This window comes from Pithys albifrons, chromosome Z, assembly GCF_047495875.1.
Source record: "Pithys albifrons albifrons isolate INPA30051 chromosome Z, PitAlb_v1, whole genome shotgun sequence".
NCBI lineage: Eukaryota > Metazoa > Chordata > Aves > Passeriformes > Thamnophilidae > Pithys > Pithys albifrons.
In genome coordinates this window covers 64,770,011-64,787,829 of record NC_092497.1, presented here as the reverse complement: position 1 = coordinate 64,787,829, position 17,819 = coordinate 64,770,011, and the positions used below count along the sequence as shown (strand labels likewise).

Below are 17,819 nucleotides of genomic sequence, written 5' to 3'. Positions count from 1 at the left end.
GCGCGGCCTCCCGCCGGAAGTGACGCCAGGCGCTCCCCGTGCGGACACGCCCCCCCCGCGGGCCTCGCGCCCTCTCCGCGCGCCCCGTCCGCCGCCCCCCCCCCACCCCCCGCGCGCCCCAGCGCGAGCGCAGTACGGGGGGCGCGCGCCGCGGTACCGGGGGCGGGGGGGTGGGGGGAACCGCCCCATCCGCGCGCCCCTCCCGGCGTGCAGGCCCCGCCCCTTCCGGGGCGCCGGCCCCGCCCCCTCGCCGGCCCCGCCCTCCGCTCGGCTCTCCTTTTGTGAGTTATAGCAACCGTTGCCTCGCACAGCGCCATAGCCACCGTAGTCCTGGCGACTGTTACCCATCAACAACAGCCGCTCCGCGCCCGCTCCTGCGCCGCCGCCTCCCGCCGCCGCTCCGCGCCCCGCGCCTCCCCGTCACCCACCACCACAACAACAACCGCAGCCGCCGCCAGCACCAGCAGCGACAGCGGGAGCGCCGCCGCAGCCCGCCCCGGCACAGGTGAATTCGCTCGGCGGGCGCTCCCCGGCCTTCCTCCTCCTCCTCCTCCCCCCCTCCTCCTCCTCCTTTTCTTCCTCCTCCTCCTCCTCCTCCTCCTTCTCCACCTTCTCCTCCTCCTCCTTCTTCTTCTCCTCCTTCTCCGCGCTGCATCCGGGCCCGGGCTGTGTCCCCCGCGCCGCGCCCGTGCTGGGGGGGCTGCCCGGCCCCGGCGCCGGGCGGGGGGGCAGCGACGGCGGGGCCGGCCCGGGGGCCGCGGCGGGGCCGGGGCGGGAGCGGGGCCGGGGCCGCCGCCGTGCGGGGAGCGGCAGCAGGGGCTGGGCGATGCCGGGGCCGCGGGCGCGCTGCGGGACCGCCAGGACAATCGCTGCGATGCGGTGGCTGCGTCCGGCTCGGGTCCCCCGTTTGTACGGGCCGGGAGATGGAGAAATCGGCTGCAAGCAAAGGTTACTGGCTTTAAACCCGAAAAAAGCCGTGGGTTTGGGAGGAAAGATGCAGCCGGAGACGGATCCTGTAGCACAGCAAGAGAAGGGCTTGTTTTTCCCCTTTCACGTACAGGGCCTTGTTCTGATTTGACATGACTCTGAAATGTTGCGAGGTTTTTTGAACTTGCTGTCTCTTTTCATGATAGTCCTCTGCTCTCGATCATACAAACTTTTTTGTGTGTGTGCTTTCTGAATGGAATTGTTTGTTTTATTCGTAATTAATATTGCTATTTATTTTAGTGCAAGCTATATTGTCTTCGTATTGTGAAGTCGTATTTTTTTTATTCAATACCGCCCCCCCCCATATACACACAGAGTACCAGGTTGTTTTGTTGTTTTTTTTTCTTATTGCACTCCTCCTGCAGGGAATTGTTTTTTTAAATGATGCTTTCATACTACCTGTGTGGTATTAAACAGTGCATGTGTTGGTGTAGTTTATTGCACAGTGAGTTACGTTCACGTGGAGAGTGATGCAGGAAGGATTTTTGATTTTTTTAATTTTCATATTTTGTAGATTTTAGGCATACAAGTAGATGTAGCAAAGTAGATTTTAGTGGGTTAATATTTAGCAACCTAAGTATAAGGTCTTTCTATCTCTACCCTGGCCCCAGAACAGGCAGCAAGATTCTCTAGCTGTATAGTCTCTTTCTCAAGGTACAAGATTGGAGAGTATTGGAAGAAAACTTAAGCATGGAGCAAAGTGACCCGGAACACTGGAAAGCGTCCAAAAGCCCTTTGAACGCTGAAGAAGAGGAGGCAGATGAAGGGGGTCTCATCACCCCCAGCCCCAATTCCACAGGGGTTGGGAACTGGGAGGGGACAGAGGTGGAACTGGAAATGTGTGAAGTGGTGATTGGATAGATTATATTATAAAAGCCATGGAAATCAAAGCTTGCACACGCGCGTCGATGTATTCCTGGACGAGCCAGCGTGCTCATTAAAGTAACTACCCTTTATCTTATCTCCTACTAAAAGTTGGCTCGGAGTTTTTTTACAGACTTTTAAGGCAACAAGAGAATCCATTTCAGTTTCTTTAAACTCTGCAATGATGGCAATTCAAGATACTGGCTGCAAGTTTCAGTACTGAGCAGCAAAGAAAGGATGCAACAAGAAATAGTATTAAAAAAAGTCTCTGTGATTTTGCTGTTGCTGTTGTATTTCAAGAGTGTGTTTGGGAAGGAGGGCAGAGGCAGCTTTTTGCCTCTCAAGGAGATGCAATAGAAACTGTGTTATGGGTGACTATGATTTGCTTTTTGTTTTCAATCCAAAGTGTTTGTGTTCTTCATCTTTTTTGTGATTGCTTATTAAGATATGAAGATTTGTGTTGTCAGTGATGTCAAATCATACTTTGTATGCTTTTTGAATTCTTTGGATGAAGTGCATTTTTGCCATCTTTTATGGCAATGAAATTGTCTTAATGTCTCCATATCTAGTTGCATTCTCCCCTTTGACTTGTCCAATCATGTGGTGTTGTGGCAGGCTTTTTTCTTTTTGAAGTGATGACTTATTTATTTAGTAAAACACTTAAAAGAACATTATGTTTTTAATCTAAAATCTACATTTTCATTGTATATACACCTTTTCCATAGTTCTTTAGAACCCTGTGTAAAATTCAGGATTTCTCATTACAATTTAAACTACTAGATGCTCATTTTGTCTCATGTTGGAACTACCAATGAATGTGACTGGGACAGTTTTTTCAAGTGAGTGACTAAGAAATCTGCTATGTAGTTAGTGCATTGTTTATGCTACTATTTCTTGAGGTAAGGCATTTTGAATCATCTTTTTTTTAATGTATATTTCATGGGCCAGCAATAAGTTAGAAAATAAATTACTTTGAGTAATGATCTCAAGTCTCTATGTCTTCATTTTATTATTTTACTCAAAGATGAAACCACAGCATGCTAATTTTCTACATCCTGCTGTCAAATAAGTTAAAGACATTAAGAATTTTCAGTGCTAGTTCTAGTATAGTATCAATTATATGGCACATTTAAATCTTGATGTATTTGTGATTGGTTTCTGTGGTTCATTGGTTTTTAAATCATTTCTGGCATCTACTGTTGTTGAAAAGAGAAGATACCAGCTCTGCCCCGTATCTTTCCTGAGCAGCCCTCTCAGAGCTGGCAGAACACTAGTCAGGATAGGATCATTGCCTGAATATTGAAATTTGTCTTTGCTGAACATGTATCCAGGCCCTTGGTTAGCAAAGTGTGTGTGTCTATGAGACAAACTTTCTGTTTTACTTCTGTAAGGAGACATAAAAGTGTTTCTTAAAAATCATATTAAAAGCGCATGATTTTGTCTAAAAAGAAAGACCTTTGTAGTCATATTTAACCACATTTTCTTTAGCCAGTGACTGCAGTTTGGAAAATAATATTTTTTAAGTGTAATCACCTCTTTTAGTGATATGGATTTTACTGAGAAAGTATTGACTCTGTTCTCACTGAGATCCTTTAATGACCTCAGATGAGCTGCATTAGCAATTCTGGCTCCCTAACGGGCACAGCTAACAAAGTAGTTGGTGTTTGTGGTGCTAACCAGTGTTTGAAAATGACCTGGCTTGGGATGGTTCTTTTTGAAATGTGTACGTTTTCTTGACTTACACAGTGTAAGTATCTAATGATGTTTCAGTGTATCCAAACGAGCCAGTCGGGATCTTTGTGCTCTGTTACTGGTGAGCTACACCTACAATGCGCTGCTGTGGAGAAACCCTTTCAGTAACGTAGTGTAGGGAAATGAAATGGGAATCAAAGGTACAATACCATCAACGAGTTTAAAGTCATGGTGCTTTATTTGATTATTAAGTTCAGCTTTGTTGGCACTATCCTATTTCTTGTTCCTGCCTGACAAAGTATTTTGTTAATCACAGAACTGCCTACAGAAAAAAATGTTGCAGTTTCTTTCCGTTTATTAAACTTTATAGTGAGAGGGAATGCTTTATCATTGCAGTTCCTTTTAGTGTTCTAGCTCGTGTTTCTGATTTTTATGCTTTACTTTGAGAGGTTTTCTTCCTTTTTAAAGTATTCTGTTAGTTGTATTTTTACCTGCAGTCTCCAAAAACTTACCATCTGCAGGTGTGTGTCATGTGTAATGGTGAGGAAATGAATAGGCTTTAAAACACATATGACTATAAAAATACTTTAAAAAATAATTGTAATTTAAAAAGACATGTTGTGAATGGCTTACAAATACAGACAGAATAAAAAGTAAGTTTTCAGTGGCAATGTAGTATTCTTGCAGCTGGAGTTCTATTTCTAGATCATACTCCATGTCAAATGAATGCATTAGAATACAAGAAGCAGCATGTTTTGAAATTATCAATGGAAATGCTTAGTTTATTTTGTTAAGAATTAGTGCAGAAAAAATTGATGAGGCTTTTAAAATGAGCAGGCTAAGATTTAAGAAACTTTTTTCCACTAGCCACAAGTTAATTATGTATTTCACCTGCAGTTCGTTGTCTTTTTTAACAATACTTCTCTTTTCTCACAGATGCTTGGTATGCCCATAGTTTGGAAATTTAAGGATCAGTACTTATATGGATTTGTCTAAATTTAGTTTGTTAGGGACAGATGGCTGATTTAAACAGGTGTCACTTTCATTTCTTTTGCCTTGTGTTGAGACTTCCAGAGGTTTACAAAAGAGCTGCCTAAAGCAGATGGTGTTCTCCACCTCTATGATTAGGAAAATGTACTTTTGTAGGAGATTATTTTCCCATTGACTAGGTGTATTTTAATAGTTTGATGTGTCATGTCAGAATTTGTGTTTTAATAGTTTAAATGTCATATCAGAGTATGAAGTGTTTCATGTAGTAAAATCATGTTTTTAAAATTCTTTTCTCACTGGACTTTTAAAGGATCATTTGGGTGTAAAACTTAGCAATTAGTGAGCATGTGGATAGCCATAGTCCTATTAATTGTCGTTCTTGCCAGTCCAAGAGCAGATATATTGCTTGGTGTAACATTTTTTTCATTAATTTTCTTACCTTTTTTCCTTAAAGAATATTCCACTGTAGCATATTTTTTAATAAAAATGACCTGTTAAGAGCACAGGATTAGTTTCAAACTTCTGTCTTTTTTAGAAATCTTTTTCTGATGCCCTTCGGTAGTAGCACACATGCAGTTTTCTTTCTTTTAAATTTTTGTTATTCACGATTTATAATTTCCTCAGTTACAAAAGATTTTAAGAAGAAAGAATGAAAAAGAAGTTTGTTTTCTGAAAATTCTCTGGCGTTTTTGTTTCTAAGGGCTCCTTTTTCCTTTTTTTTTTAATGTTGTCTTTTTTATAACAATGACTAGTGTTTGTTAGTTGTTTTCTTTCTAGTAGATGCACCAGAGGGTGCTATGCCATTTGAAATACAAAAACGAAAGCAAATCCTAAAAATTCTTTCATTGAAATACAATGATAATGCAAATGGGGTTTGAGTAAACCTTACTGAAATCTTTGCACTCTTTCTGCGCAGTGCAATGTAACAAACTTTATGTGGACAATATTATGCTAAAAATCGTACTGGAAACTGGCTGCTCCATATCTGATTGTGTCTGTGTGTGCAGATACACACACACAAAAAGCAATCTCTGCTCCTTGAAAGAGGGCAGGTATTTGTATGTAAATTATACCTGTATCACACGTAGGTGAAACAGCACACACTTACTGAAGAGCTGCAAGGACCTACCTGAGAGACTCGTGCACTTTGGAGCGATTTTAAAAGTATGTTATGTTTTTCATTTATAAGTCCATATTCACATTCTATGTAACTTGTTCATTTATATCTGAATGCTTTTTAAAAAATGTATAGCTCCCTTTCCCTTTCCCTTTCCCTTTCCCTTTCCCTTTCCCTTTCCCTTTCCCTTTCCCTTTCCCTTTCCCTTTCCCTTTCCCTTTCCCTTTCCCTTTCCCTTTCCCTTTCCCTTTCCCTTTCCCTTTCCCTTTCCCTTTCCCTTTCCCTTTCCCTTTCCCTTTCCCTTTCCCTTTCCCTTTCCCTTTCCCTTTCCCTTTCCCTTTCCCTTTCCCACTACAGCTTTTCCTGGAAGAAACTGAGACTGCAGTGTACCCATGTACTCCTGAATTGCAAAAGAGACAGGATATTTTTCCCTATCAATCATTAGTTCTGGGAAAGAAAACCAGTAACTCCCCACCCCTCAAAGCAAAACCAAACCCCGAACAAACAAAAATCCAAATCCCAAACAGGCCCAGCCTCTAAAAATTTACAAATACCACTGTATTTCATTTCTCTGTGGATATAAGGACCTTGCAGATTAGAATGTAATTGTAGTAACTTATGTAGTTTAATATTTATCTTTTTTTCATAAACTGTAGGATTAAGAAGCCAATATTGGTTTTCTGTGTGTCATGGATAATGATGTCTAGTTCAGTGTAACATCCCTTTGGAAGGAGTGAAGATGTGCAAGCTGGAGCTGGAGTAGCACACCTTAAATTGCTTGGGTTTGCACACTGCCCAGAGCCCACTATGGCAGGTTGTTTGGTTTTGGTCCCCTGACTTCAGTTTTAGTGGCCTAAAATCAAGAGGTGGTGATTGGACTGTATTATAAGTTCTGTTTGATAAAGAAATTTCCTGGTTTGCAAGATAAATTTTAATGAGACTTGGAAGTTTAATTTCTAGGAATTCAGACTTCCTGTGTGAATATGTAACTTATTTCTAACCTGTCTTGTTTAAATTATTGCATGACATCCATATCAATGCTATGAGAGTGTCAAATGTTGTATATGAATAACTGAATTTGAGTGTCCTTGTAACAGTTATGACCTTTAGTCATTCATTAAGGAGGGGAAAAATATATTTAGCACTATTTTTACAGGTAATTTCATTCACCCCTGGACCAGTACACTGAGCATATCTCAATTTCACAGACCATCTCTGAGTAAACAATATAGTTGGGTCTTCCACTTTCTTCATACTGAAGTCTGATTTTTAGTAAGGCAAGAACCATGTGTTTAGATTTTGTTCAGGCTTTGGGTGCTGCCACTGCAGCTGATGACTCAAAGCCGTGTTTACTGTTTATCTACCGAGTAAATGGATTCTCTCTCTTCTGCTTCACTACCTCATTACAATTAATCTGACTGCGCTTTCTCTTACATACCACCTCAGGGATGTTTTCTAAACACTTAAACTCAGTGTAGTTAAATCATGCAACATTGCAAGGTAGGAACAGAAACAAGCAGATCTGTTAAAATGTGTAGTATGTCACTCAGCAGATGCCCTTGATTCAGATTATTCTACCTCAATTAAACTCTTCTGGGTTTTTTGTTTGTTTGTTTTGAGGTTTTGGTTTGTTGGTTTCGGAGGGGAGGGTTTGTGTCTGATAACTTTTCTGCGCTGTTAATTGTACTTCCCTTACAAAGAATAGGAAAAAATGTAATTGGATTCTGAGCCAGAGTTGCTTACGAGACAGCTTTGAGGTTATAGATAGCTAATTATTATGCTTCTGTGGAGCCAAAATTCAAAAATACGTTTTTGGCTCAAATGACCTAGTTCATGTTTGCTGAATTTTCAGGTGATGCATTGTATATTGTTTCTCTAATAACTTTAGTCTGATTTTCTGCCCCCCTTGCCAAATGTGCCAAATGGGGTGAGGAGAAGGGAGAGTAGGTCTTGCTTATGTATCTCCCTTAGTCTGGCAGCAGTGTTGGATGTGTACAGGATTTCTGAAGGCCTTACTTGCTAGTGGATTAAATGACCAGAGTTGTCTGTTTGAACTATTGTGTTTTGGTGTGGTGTGTTGCAGATTGTCCACAAAGCATCTTACGATGTTGCTGTTGGACTTTTTAACCTCATCTAAACAAAACTAGTTTCTAGCTTTTTCTTTCTTATCTCTGCTTATTGTTGGTAGGTGAAAGCAAAAATAGCATAATACCTGTAGTTCTCTTGCCATTAGAAGCAGTGGTGAATGTCAGGATTTCTGTCTTACATTAAATATTTCATGAATTTGGAGATTCATTTTCTGTTTAACTGCTGCAAAAAGTATTCAGGATTCTCCATCTAGAGACCTAACTTTTTTTTCCAGTAAGATGTGTGCTGTATTCTTATATCTTTGTTGTTCTATGGCTTGAGGAGGGAGAAAATAGTGTTACAGCTTTAATGAAGGAAAAATGTTTCCTGCTTCCCATTTTTGCTGATGAGATGCACACTATGGTACTTGTATTATGTGGCCTACAGACAAAGGAGTGTTAATTTGCTGTCTAGTTAAGGTTTTATATACCATGTTTATAATTGTGCTTCAATGTTAATTACTTTGTATCTCACAGAATTCGGAAGATACAATAAAGAAAAAACCCTTAGAACTACTTACTTTAATTACAACCCATTCCTGCTTTTTGAAGTGATTTTTGGAAAAATAGTTGTTCTAGAATCACCATTTAAACCCCAAATGTACTCAAAATTTCTCATTAAAAATCTACAATAATTTAATGATCACATCATAAGCATTTTGCAATTAAGTTACAGAAAATTTAAATATCTCCAGAGACTATTACAGCCATTTATAAAATACATGGTTTATGAAGACTGTTTGGATTACGTCTGCAGAAAGGTGTGGCTTTGCTCAAATCTGCATTAGCCGTGTGTGGTGAGGAGCGGCTGAGCCGCCTGCACAGGAGTTGGTTTGTCAGATTAACTGTTAGCCATGAGGTGAAGTTGACATAACATTTATTGAGCTTGTGGAAGCCTAGTTCATATCAACATATGGGCTTGTGTTCAGCATGTAGCTCGCTCCTATTTTATTTTCTCCACTTCATCTGGGCTGCAATTTGCAAAGAAGTTGTTATGTAACTCTTCCATATTCATTTTATTGTTTTCCTGTTGGATTTAGTAAGCGGACAAATGTAGAATCCAGTACGTTTTTAGTTCCTCAGAGTTGATTCTGTGTCACAGTAATAGCAATTCCCTGTGACTTGTAGGAAGATTATTCACTGGAGTTTCTGAAAGGTGTGGAAGCTCTTCTGTGGGCTATGCCATCCTTAGAGTTGTGTTAGGGAGATTTAACATAACTTAATGTAATTATTATTTAGTCAAATGTAAGGTAGGTTCCACTCCCTTGTTTTGTGGAAACACTTTTGTGCTCAGATTGTGGGTTTTGACACGAGACAAGAGTGAACGATGTAAGGTAAAAGCACCGCTCTTCATGGGAGTGTCTCTTTCCAGGTGCTTTCTGACTGATGGATGTTCTGAGCTGCTGTGAGTTTCTCCAGCTCTGAAACTCATTTCCACTGTAAGGAGCACAGTCCTGACAGGGTATTTCAAGGGACAACAGTGGGCAGGTGAACATGTAGAGAGTTTGGTGCGCTGGGTCTGTGGACATGAGAAAGGCTTGGGGTTTTGCAAATCTGGGACTGGTTTACAAAATACAGGTTTTTGGACTGAAGTCCCCATACTTCTGTCAAATCAAGGAAAGGTTTATCTGCGGTAGACTTGAGAATTAGAGTTGGTCCTACAAAGCAATAGCATGATTCATCATGCAAATAGTGATTTCGTCTTATGGAACAGACATTCTGGTGTTTAAAATGTGGTTTTATGCTGGTTCAGTTGCACCTGTTAGGTGTGGTGTTTTTTTTAATGCTGTTGTTTCAGGTCATCTCGATAGTCAGTAGTCAAACAGTACAACCTTATGAACATGTGTGGTCTGGGACATCCAGATTTGAGTTATTATCTTATATCCACAGTTGTTTGTGGAGACAGATCCTACTATGATTTAAATTTCAGATATTAAAATTGCATACCCTGATCCTGATATAAGCCACTAAGTCAAGTTTCCTGTCTTTAAAAGGAAAGTTAACTGGTTTGAAGGTGTTCAGTATCTTCACTGTTTGTCTTTATTTTATTATTTCTTTCTCCTTACTGAATCCTGAAGAAACTGAAATTTCTTGACTTAGGGGAAGAGGGTCATGACACAGGGGCATGACTTCAGTGTAGTGACCAACTTTCTTGACCTAACAAAGGCAGGTTCTTCATGTGGCCTCCAATCACAAGTTAATCACAGGTGTATCTCAGGCAACTGAGATGAACCTTGTAAGGGTTCCCACTGCTGGATTTCAAGTTGAAATACTAGATTGTATGGTTGGGACTTGTAACAATCAATGCTGTAAATCAAAGCAGCTCTTAATGGCTTGTGTCCTCAGCACAGTTGTAAGTTTGAGACAGTCAGAAGTTTTTGTGTCCCCATAGTTGTGTTGTTGGTTACATGCTGTGATCCAAGGATGGTAACTCTTCAGAAACAGCGGGATTTCTTGAAAATTAAACATCAACAGACTGACCATCTGTAGCCTAGTGAAAAAGGTTAAGCTGGAGCCAGCAGTTCATTTTTTTTCCTGTGCTTGAAAATAGCTAATATTTTTTAAAAGTATAACAGTTTCTTCCCACACTTTATAAAATGGAATGAAAAGATAATGTCCAAGGCAGAAAACCAGATGTATCTGGCAGATAGGAAAATGGAAGTTATATTTTGGTAATCTGTGGTAGAGGAAGGGAGGTGTATGGGGGAAGTTTTGATCAGAGATGCTACAGTCCGTGTTCCAGAGTCTGTGGAATAGGAGGGGCAGCGTAATGGGGTTTGGCCATTGAAAGTGGTTTGAGGGTGTAATTGAGTGTTAATAGTGGGGACTGAGTTGTTAATTGATAATAGTTAAGTGCTATAACAAAATTGGTTTATCTCCGTAAAACAAGCTGCCTGATCACAAATGTAAAACTTCATTTTATAACTGTGCTTCTGAACTCCCAGTGATCTGCTCTCATTGGCTAATATTTACATTTTGTTTTTAAAAATGTGTTCATTATACATGAAGTGCTTCTGTCTTTCATGTACTGCTTCAAAAACTTTTCATGTATTCTGGTGAGAGTATTTAATGTACTAGTATGGAAATGGTTATGTTTACTATGAAACCAAGGAGCAGAAGATGCCTCAGGTACTCAGGGCAGTCTGCGTGGGCAGTTTGTGGTTTACTGGTATTGGGTTAGTTGGGCTTTTTCCTCTTGAAGAGTGAAAGAAATGTGGCAGATAATTTCATAGGAATAAGAACCATCTGGCAGGTCATTGTATGACAATTCAGGTGGTTCAACCTTGTCAATTGGAGTTACTTGTTTTAGAGCAATGGGTAAAACTGGTGGTTTTCACATCATTGACTGGTATGTCATTTCTGTATTGAGTATATTTTCTGGAATAGTCCATTAACTGTCCTTCACAGGGTGTTAGAAAGTGCATCTTTTCTTACAGCAAACATATAGATTATTTGTTACGGACATAGAATTTTGTGCTACTTAGTGAAATCTAGAGCAAAAGAGACTCTTTTGGCCTGTTCCTGCAGTAACGTCTTGGCCAAAAGGGAGAGAAGTATCAGTCCCGTGCAGCTCTCTGGGGTTTCACAGGCTTGTAGCTGTTGGTCTGCAGACCACGGGCTGGGCAGAGGGGCTGGCACTGCAGGCTGGATGAGGTCCTGAGTCCATGGCTGGCAGGGAGCCGAACATATGCATCAGTGTGTCTTGGCATTAGGGAAGATCAAAAGTGCCTCTTGGGCAGTATGAACACGGGTATAAGCAGGAAATTGAGGGAAATGTTTATCCCACCTCTGTCTGCATTAATTGGGCAGTATTTACATCCATTTCTACCTTTGCCCTCTCCCTTACTCTCCTGCTGTAGTGGGAAAGATGCTGGTGAACTGGAGTAAGTTCAGCAGAAGTCTATTAAAAGAGTCAAGAACTAGAATTCACGTGTCTCTGAGGACACACTGAGGGACCTGGGCTTGTTCAGTCTGGAGAAGAGGGTTTCAAGGGTTCTTACAGGAGCCTTCCCTAATACTTAGTTCCCAAGCACAAGGAGGTCCTCAAGAAGATGGAGCCAGGCTTTTCACAGAAGTTCATTATGAAAGGGTTGAGAGACAAGGTTCTTAAGTTGAACCAAGAGACTGGAGATGAGGAAAATTTTTGCCCCGTGAGGGCAGCTCAACAATCCAGATTGAACCAAGCAAGGTTTTGCCATTACTGCTGTTGAAGATTTTCAGGCTCTGATTTGTTAAGCCCTGAGGAGCTTCATCCAATGCTGAGTCTGGGCCTGCTTTGGAAAGCTGGACTTGGGAGCTCCCAAATCCATGGCAGCCCAAGCTGTGCTGTGGTTTTACTTGTGATTCTTGCTCCACAGCAGACGTTCTGGTGTGATCTAGTTTGTCTTCTTGTTGACCAGTTCTTTTTCTTAGGACTGCAATTGAATCCTCACCTCTCGAAGAGGAGGGGTAGTGTCTAGAGATAAAATCACAAAAACTGGTTGTCTTGAGGTGTATCACAAAGACTTGGTTTGGGTGCTCCCTAACAATACAGAACGCTTGTATGCCACTACATTTCTCTTATTTTGGTCCAGCACTTTATTCTCTGGATTTTGCACACTTAGGACTGGCCATAGACTGGATTCCACGCAGTTATTTATGAAATATTTAACAGTGAAACCTTGAGACTTTTCACTGGATCCCTGCAAAGGCAAAAAACCCCTCAGAAGCACAAGAGAAAACTGTCATAGCATGAAAACAAATTTTTTGTGTCTCTTCAAGAGAAGGCAACAATGTACAAAGGGTTCTATAAAAGAAGGAAAGGCCTTGGTTGAATATCTGGCAAAACCAACCCCTAGCCTGCTGATTTCTGTGGACATCTGTTGGTGTGTATTTATTGAAGTATAAATTTCTGAACTTTTGGTTGCAGCAAAAGAAAAAATAAATGAGAAGAAGAAAAAATGCAAACAACATTTTTATTGTAAATTATACAGAATTTTAAAATATATTGAATAACTTTCTTTGGTGAAACAAATTCATGGGTGTTGATGAAATATTCTCTGTTTGGCTGAATGCCTGGTGGTTTGTAACAGGTGTTCAAGATAGGTGACAGCCAGGAATCTGAAGAAGGGATTTTTTGTAAAGAGAATGTCTGAAATACTTTCCTATAACACCTAGATCCCTCTTCATTTTGGTAAGAACTGGATTGGGTCCAAAAAAGGATTTGGAAGTGAGGATTATTGTTTTTGTCGGTCTGTGAAGAGATGTTTGTTTTAAAGAAATGTTTGCTTTGTCATGTAGCTGCAAATAGTGGAGATCAACAGGAAGGGTCTAAGGAAGTGCATGTTGCAGTAAAATCAGAATAGTTTCACAATCAATGCTTCTGTTGATTGAAGTGTTTCTGTTTGGATGTTTTGTTTGTTTTGGCTGAGGTTTGCTCATGGTGGGTCATTCAGATACCAAAGTCCATAGGAAATTACTGTATCTCATACTCTTGTTTAGAACTGCTTGAGGTATAAGCAAAAACACCCAGTACTAATTATGATAAATATAGTTTTGATAATCAAGGCAGTTACTAGAAAGTAATCACTTTATTTAAATGCAAATGTTACATAGTTAATAAGCTGAGTTGAACTGAATGATTAAGCCAAGGATAAGCAAATAGATTGCTGAGAACCTCCATTTTTATTTTATATTCATAATTTGCTAAACTTACCTCTGTCAAATTTGAGAAGTTAAGTGGAAAAGGGCTGTAGGGTTTCCATAATGTTTCCAGGAATTTTTTCCAAGGAAAAAGTCCTTTTTCTGGTTGAACTAAAGTGATTGCACAGTGAAACTTGAAGTGTCCTAGAAGATCTAACACTGTAACACAATCATCACTTTTTCCAAGTACTTCTGTTCTACTGTGCTGGTTCCCATCAAGTCCTTTCTGACTTTTACAGGTCAATTATTAAAATGAACATAAAGAAATTAAAGGGGTGTAAATCTTGCTGAGCAAAACAAAGAGCTACAATAAGGAAAACAAATAGAATAAATATCAGCATATCTCAATAAATATATAAGTAGTATTCAGTGTTGGTGTTGAATGTGTCATAGTTTGGATTTGTATGTTCCCATATTATAAATGAGAAAGCCAATGGTATCTATTTGATGTTATTTTACTGTTGCTTGGCAATTATGGAGGACAATGAAACGATGTTACACAGTCATATGGCTTTATTTTAAGACTCAGAAATCAAATTCACTTTCTGCTGTTCATGAAATAAATAAATATTTTAAGTGAATGTTCTTTATGTTTGCTTTGGTGTTTTATTTTCTATCAGTGCAGTAGGTTGGAGTCTAACAGATCTTACTTAATTATTGTGAAATCAGTTACCATTACCCTTCGTTAAACCATATTTTGGAAATAGAATTACTTTAACTTCCTGAGCATCAAGCATTTGTCAGGTAATATGGAAATTTCTGTTGGGAATGTTTTGTAACCTTAGAAGCCAACAAACAAACAGACATACTTTGGATACAATTGAGCAGGTTTTGATATTCCATTTAGATTTTAAGTACAATACTGTAAACATGGAGATTTGCTAAGTATTCACTATTGTGCAATAGCAGCTTGATTAATGAAATTATTTTCTCTTTTTTATAATTAATGTTTCCCCCTTTTTAAAATTATTATTATCTTGTATTCCCATTTCTGTCTGCTGATGTTTCTCATTATTCTTCACTTCATTTGGGTTTTACATTGTACTTCATATTTTTTCTGTTTTAGTTTGAGGGCAAAAAAAGCCATGCTGAATAAACCTTATGCATGTTTCCATTTTACAATTTCATGTTCTCACATACTTTGTGAAGTCAATCTTAGTTAGCTAAGAGCTTAGAGAACTGTTTCTTTTAGAGAGATTTAGTGATAATTAAGGAGCATTTAATAATTTTAGGATATTGTTTATCAATATATGTCTGTAAACTAAAAATATGAGTTGAAGTGATTTGTTCTAAGTCACACATGGAGCAAATATAAAAGTACTGATACCTATCCAGGAAGTGAAGGCTGTGGCTTCTTCAAATCTCTGTCTTTCAAGGTCATCGGTACTGTTAGATTGGAAAAGCAAAACAGAATGCAATGTTTGGAACTGAGTGTCTTTTACTGCAAGGTGAGCAAAAAAGCCATGTGAGAGCTTTTTCTGTGTGTTTGGCTTGCAGAGTTTTTTGGTTTATTTTTGTGTGTGTGGATTTGTATATATTTTTAATGTAAAAATACATCAAAATCAACATTTGTGGTAGTAGCAGTGTCTTCTGAGTGAATATGTGCTTGTGAAAGCCAATGTATTGGAAAAAGTCACACAGAAAAACAAATAAGGTTAAAATGAACATGTTAAATAATATTTTCCAGTGTAATAGTAAATTTCAAGCACATTTGGTAAAATAATTTTTGTAGAGTGAGAGTCTTTCTTTGCCATTGCTTCCAACAGAATGCATTTCTGGTATATTTCCTGTAGGATTGCTGTTGCTATATTTGCTCTTAACTTGAGTAAAATTTCTTAAATTAAAAAAAATGTAGTTGATAAACATAGTGAAATACTAGTCACCTCATTACTGTACTTCAAATATATGGACACAAAGCAAAGCAGTAGATTACTAAAGATACATAAAATTCAGATGGTGGGACAATCTGAGGCATTTCTTTAGGACATAAGGCAGTATTTTAAAATAAGGTAGGTTTTATAAGTGGGTTTCTAAAATTTCTGAATGTTTCTAAATTTATAAATATTTCTTTTTTTTTTCCTTTCAAATTAAAGTATGTGCCATTCTTTAAATCTTCCTGTATGTCAGCATTTCTTTTTCTTTTGCAGTTTATGGTTGTCCTTTTTTGCTGCCTGTTACCATTGAGGACAGCAATATTTGCTTACCTAATTTTGCAGTTAGAATCATATTTTCAGCACTTTCTTTGCATTCATTTTTAGTTATTAAGCTCTGTATCTCCTGGGGGTTTTGTTGGTTTTTTTTCCTGTTCCTTGGTGGGTGCCTGGCATGCACACAGTTTAATATTTAACAGTTTACCTGAGATGGTGGGGTGTGACGAGGCTGCTGAACATCTCACGGTGCTGACACATACCCAGTTGTAGGGATGGCTACCGGTACTGAGATCTGCTTTCAGGGACTGCCCAATTCTTTCTTTGCCAACAGCCACCTTGCTTTCGTGTTTGCTAACCTCTCACTTTCTCTCAGGTTTCTTCAGCATGCTTTGTGGCAAAGTATACAAAAATATATTCTCAGGAACATTGTGATGCTCTTGGATAGAACTTGTTTGATCTAATTGGAGAGAACTTGTATTGAGACATTCAGAATCTATTTCTTTCACTAACTGCCTGAGAGGAGGTAAATGTCCAAACTCTGGGGAAGATAACCCCACATACTGAGAAGTGCAATGCTCCAAGGATGTCTTAAGATCTTGAATTCTTTGCAGTTTTTGATGACGAGGGGTGTATTTGTTGTTGCTTCAGAGATCTCAGGGCAACAGTTGTACATGCATTTGCTCTGGTATAACTGGTGTAGTGAATTATATCATAAGAACAGAATTCTAGAATTATGGCAGAAATGTTACCTTCTTAAGTCATCTCAGTAATATGGAACTGTCTCCTAGAGACAAGGGAACATTCAGCTTGCGTAGTTTCCTTGAATGGCCAGTTCTGAGTTATCTTCTGTGATATGGGATGGAGGAATCGTAGGCTTCTCCTTAAGCTCATTATGGCCACATTCTGGTAAAATTTCTTGTATTAAAATGTCAGTGAAAACAACCAGGGTGTCTCACCAGATTGAAAAAATCAAGGCCCCATTTTGTTTTGTGTGAGGAAACCACTGATATCTGTGAATTCCATTTGCTCCAGTGACATTAAAGCAAATAAACTTAGAGAAGGTCATTTAAGGAAAAATGGTAGATGGACATAGCTTTAAATCTGTTGTCTTTGTCAAAATCATTCTTATCTCTTATAAATTCCTGGACAACACAGAAGTACTTAACAAGCTCGAATGAAATCTTAACTGTGAAACGGTTCAGATAATCAATACCTGGCTTTTAATTCTAAACCTGTAGGGAGTTCTATGGCATCACATGCTTATCTTGTTCTAGCTGTATCTGGCTGTTGATGTTGTCCAAGCAGCCTGTCATCTCTGAGGTCACGACCACCAGGGTAACTGGATATTGCAGTGATCTTTTGTTTATAGAGTTACAGAAAGCAAACTAGCCATGGTGATTTTACAGAGCAATTCTTTGAGTTTGGCTGTAGAAGTTGATGAAATGTGTTTCATTCTGCTATTTGGTTGAAGAGCCTACTAGATTAGGGGCTGTCAACTGTTCTAGGCTAAATCCCTCAGCTATAGGGGATAAGTCAGGTTCTTTGTGGTTTGTTACTCTAACATAGGTGAAAAGTTCAGTTTTGCTTTAGGAAAACATGGGGCAACCTTCAAATTCTGGAGAAGCAGCAAAGTTCTAGTTAGAAGAGTTTGAATTTGTGAATGCATTCTGGTGATAGTCACTGTTTTACCCCTAACCCTCTGAGATTTTTGTCTTCAGAACAGTGTTCTTATTTGTTATTGTTTTCGGGGTTTCTCAGAAAACATCAGCCACTAAGTAGTGTAAAGCATTTTGGAAAGAATAAACTCTTGCATTTCCTTATCTGACTATTAGAATCCATTTTGTGGTGCTGACTGTCAAATCTGAACATTTGCAATAGCTTTTGGGGCAGTGTAGTTCTTTCTTAAATTGGTACACTTAAGGAAACAGGTTTGGTTTGATTTTTTCTCCTGGTATGTCTGTCCATCTTAATTCAAAAGAGGATTAGCAGTTTCAGAAAAACAGATACCAACAAAATAGTTTGAAAAAGTAAGGAAAAGTGTGTGCTAACATTGAAGAAGAGGCCATTGCAACTCCTTTTGCCCTCCCAGCGCCCTGGAGAGTCAGTCTGCAAACACTCTCAGTCTGTGTCAGGGTGTTGTAGTGTGGATCCATGTACAAGACCAAGCTGGAGAAAATGCAGCTTTCCTGATTCTGGTGCTGTAGAACAGCT

At 39.3% G+C, this 17,819-nt stretch overlaps 1 protein-coding gene across 3 annotated transcripts in view; it reads left to right on the top strand.

The window, feature by feature from the left end:
* The first annotated feature begins 297 nt into the window (after positions 1-297).
* The window catches only part of RFX3 (regulatory factor X3), a 117,481-nt gene continuing 99,959 nt past the window's right edge, over positions 298-17,819 (top strand). For 2 of the 3 annotated variants that reach the window (XM_071580766.1, XM_071580765.1), the window contains exon 1: positions 837-948. In XM_071580766.1, coding sequence (XP_071436867.1) covers positions 924-948 — 25 coding nt within the window. In that variant the 5' untranslated portion in view covers positions 837-923. Of the gene's footprint in view, positions 506-836; positions 949-17,819 lie in introns of those variants that run through there. The other variant, XM_071580767.1, reaches the window with a different exon arrangement.